The sequence below is a fragment of the Phaethon lepturus genome, unplaced genomic scaffold, assembly GCF_000687285.1.
Source record: "Phaethon lepturus isolate BGI_N335 unplaced genomic scaffold, ASM68728v1 scaffold13142, whole genome shotgun sequence".
NCBI classification, from domain to species: domain Eukaryota; kingdom Metazoa; phylum Chordata; class Aves; order Phaethontiformes; family Phaethontidae; genus Phaethon; species Phaethon lepturus.
The window spans coordinates 3279-5359 of record NW_010524153.1 but is presented as its reverse complement, the minus strand read 5'-3'; the positions used below and the strand labels follow the sequence as shown (position 1 = coordinate 5359).

At 58.3% G+C, this 2081-nt stretch overlaps 1 protein-coding gene across 1 annotated transcript in view; it reads left to right on the top strand.

Moving 5' to 3' along the window:
• Window positions 1-974: 974 nt before the first annotated feature.
• Window positions 975-2081, top strand: part of LOC104617111 (aquaporin-12-like) — a 2090-nt gene continuing 983 nt past the window's right edge. Inside the window, exons 1-2 of the mRNA XM_010282344.1 lie at window positions 975-1581; window positions 2055-2081. Coding sequence (XP_010280646.1) covers window positions 975-1581; window positions 2055-2081 — 634 coding nt within the window. The remainder of the gene's footprint in view (window positions 1582-2054) is intronic.

The following is a 2081-nucleotide window of genomic DNA, read 5'->3' as shown; positions in this document are numbered from 1 at the left end:
CAGAGGACACCCAACGAGTTGTTTATGCTCTGTTAACCATGAGTCCCTGATAACATGACGTTATCTGCCCCATCCCACCCTTCCTGCCGTGGCCTCTGCTGCTCCCATGCTCTCCATCGCTCGCTGTCCCCTTTCTTCCTGCAGACCCCAGTGGTGGGAGTCTGGGGGTCCCCAGCGACCTGGTGGGAGCTGGCACAGGGGATGCAACTACTGGAGCAAACATATTTTGTCATCTACACTTGCTGTCAGCTCCATTGTGTATTCAAAGGTGTAACCCAACTGTATTTAGAGGTTTAGGTGGCGTGGGTTTCAGAAGTCAGGTAATGACGGCACCCTGGGGTGGTTTTGGTGGAGCTGGGAAGGGTCCTGTCCCTGATAGACGTGTTAGTGGCAGGAGGATGTGAAATGTCACCGTCGCTAGAATGCTACCTGCAGACCAATGGCACGTGCAATTAGTGCCACCGCCACCAAACGAGGTGAGGTCTTACTCAAGACAAGGATAGGAAGCAGTAAGCAAGCTGGGCTTTTAAACTGGCCAAAGACGGACTTTTCTTTGGCTCAGAGTGGCTCAGCCCTGGAGAAATGTGAACTCCTTGCATGGGTTGCTGGCTTTCAGAGTCCCGCTCACGTCCCAGGCTTCGGGATTGGGGCGTTTTGCGGTGTCAAGTAGAAACGAAATGAAGTTTTTTGCTCCGGGGAGCTGCTGCAGGCTCTCAGGTGCGAACGCTGGGGGTCGGAGGCTCCGCAGCCGCAGGGCAGATAGCACCGGGACCCGCTTGCTGGTCCAGCTGCGGGCGAGTCCATCGGCTCCCCGTGGCGGCCGGCATGGCCCTGCAAAGGGGAGGGCGGCACGTGCGGTGTTTCCCAAGCCCGTCGGGCTGCGCCACGTTTGCTTACACACGGGTTTATAAAGAGGAGGCGCAGGAGCTTTCTCTGCTCCTTCCAGTCCCTTCCCCACCGGCGCAGCCTTGGCTATGGCTGGCCTGAACGTCTCCGTTGCTTTTTTTTTCCTGGTTGTCGGGGTGTGCGAGGCGCTCAGGCGGATCTCAAAGAGGCTTCTGTCTCCTGGAGCATATGGCTGCCTTGCCAGAGAACTTGCTGGCTCCTTACAGTTGTGCACGAGCTGCCTTGAGCTGAGGATGCTGGTGGAGATCGGCCCGTGGGGTGGTGGCTTTGGCCCAGATGTGGTCCTGACTCTGTTCTTCTTCCTCTTCGCGATTCACGGCGCCTCTTTCGATGGGGCATCTGCCAACCCGACCGTCTCTCTCCAGGAGTTCCTGCTCCGCGAGTCCAACCTCGCCGCAACTGCTGCCAAGCTGCTGGCCCAGGGTGCGGGCACGGGGGTGGGCTGGGCTGTCACCAAGCTCTACTGGTCCTGGGAGCTGACGCCTTTCCACCTCATCCAAAACCTGATAGCGTCGGAGTGCAGCTCCTCCATCCGCACGTCTCCGTGCCATGCCGCCTTTGTGGAAGGCACCTGCTCGTTCCTTTTCCACCTGGTCCTTTACAAGTTGCACCAGAGCCACCCCATGTACCGGGTCCCTGCCCTGGCAGCAGCCGTCACCTTCCTGACCTACACAGGTGAGCAGCACCGGCCTTTCTTTTTCTAAGTCATTTAGAAAAAGACCTAATTTGTGGTGGGAGGAGCGGTCCCTTTTTCCTCTCCTGGGACTGGAGAAATAACGATTATGAAGACGTTTGTTGTCCACTTACTTTGGGGAGTATTTGTTTTGGGTTGGAGACGACAGTTTAGGATATCTAGGCAGCAGGTGAAATGCCGGTGCATGAGAAGCCATAGCTTGCCCCAAGACGGCAAGCCCTTTCTTCGAACCTCCCCTAATGAACCCCTCGGTCCCGCAAAGCTCGGGGCGACGAGGGTGGGATTTCCCCGTGTGCTGCTGTTACAGGGTCCGAGAGAAGCGGCTGCGGGAGCTGGGCAGCAGCAGAGATGCCCCCGGCAGGCAGGAGGGCTCGCGGGTCTCCTGGCCCAGCTCTTGGTCCGTCCCTCAAAGGAGGCAAGCGAGGCTGACGGCCGTGCTTCTCTTCCCACGCAGCCGGGCCGTTCACGGGGGCCTTCTTCA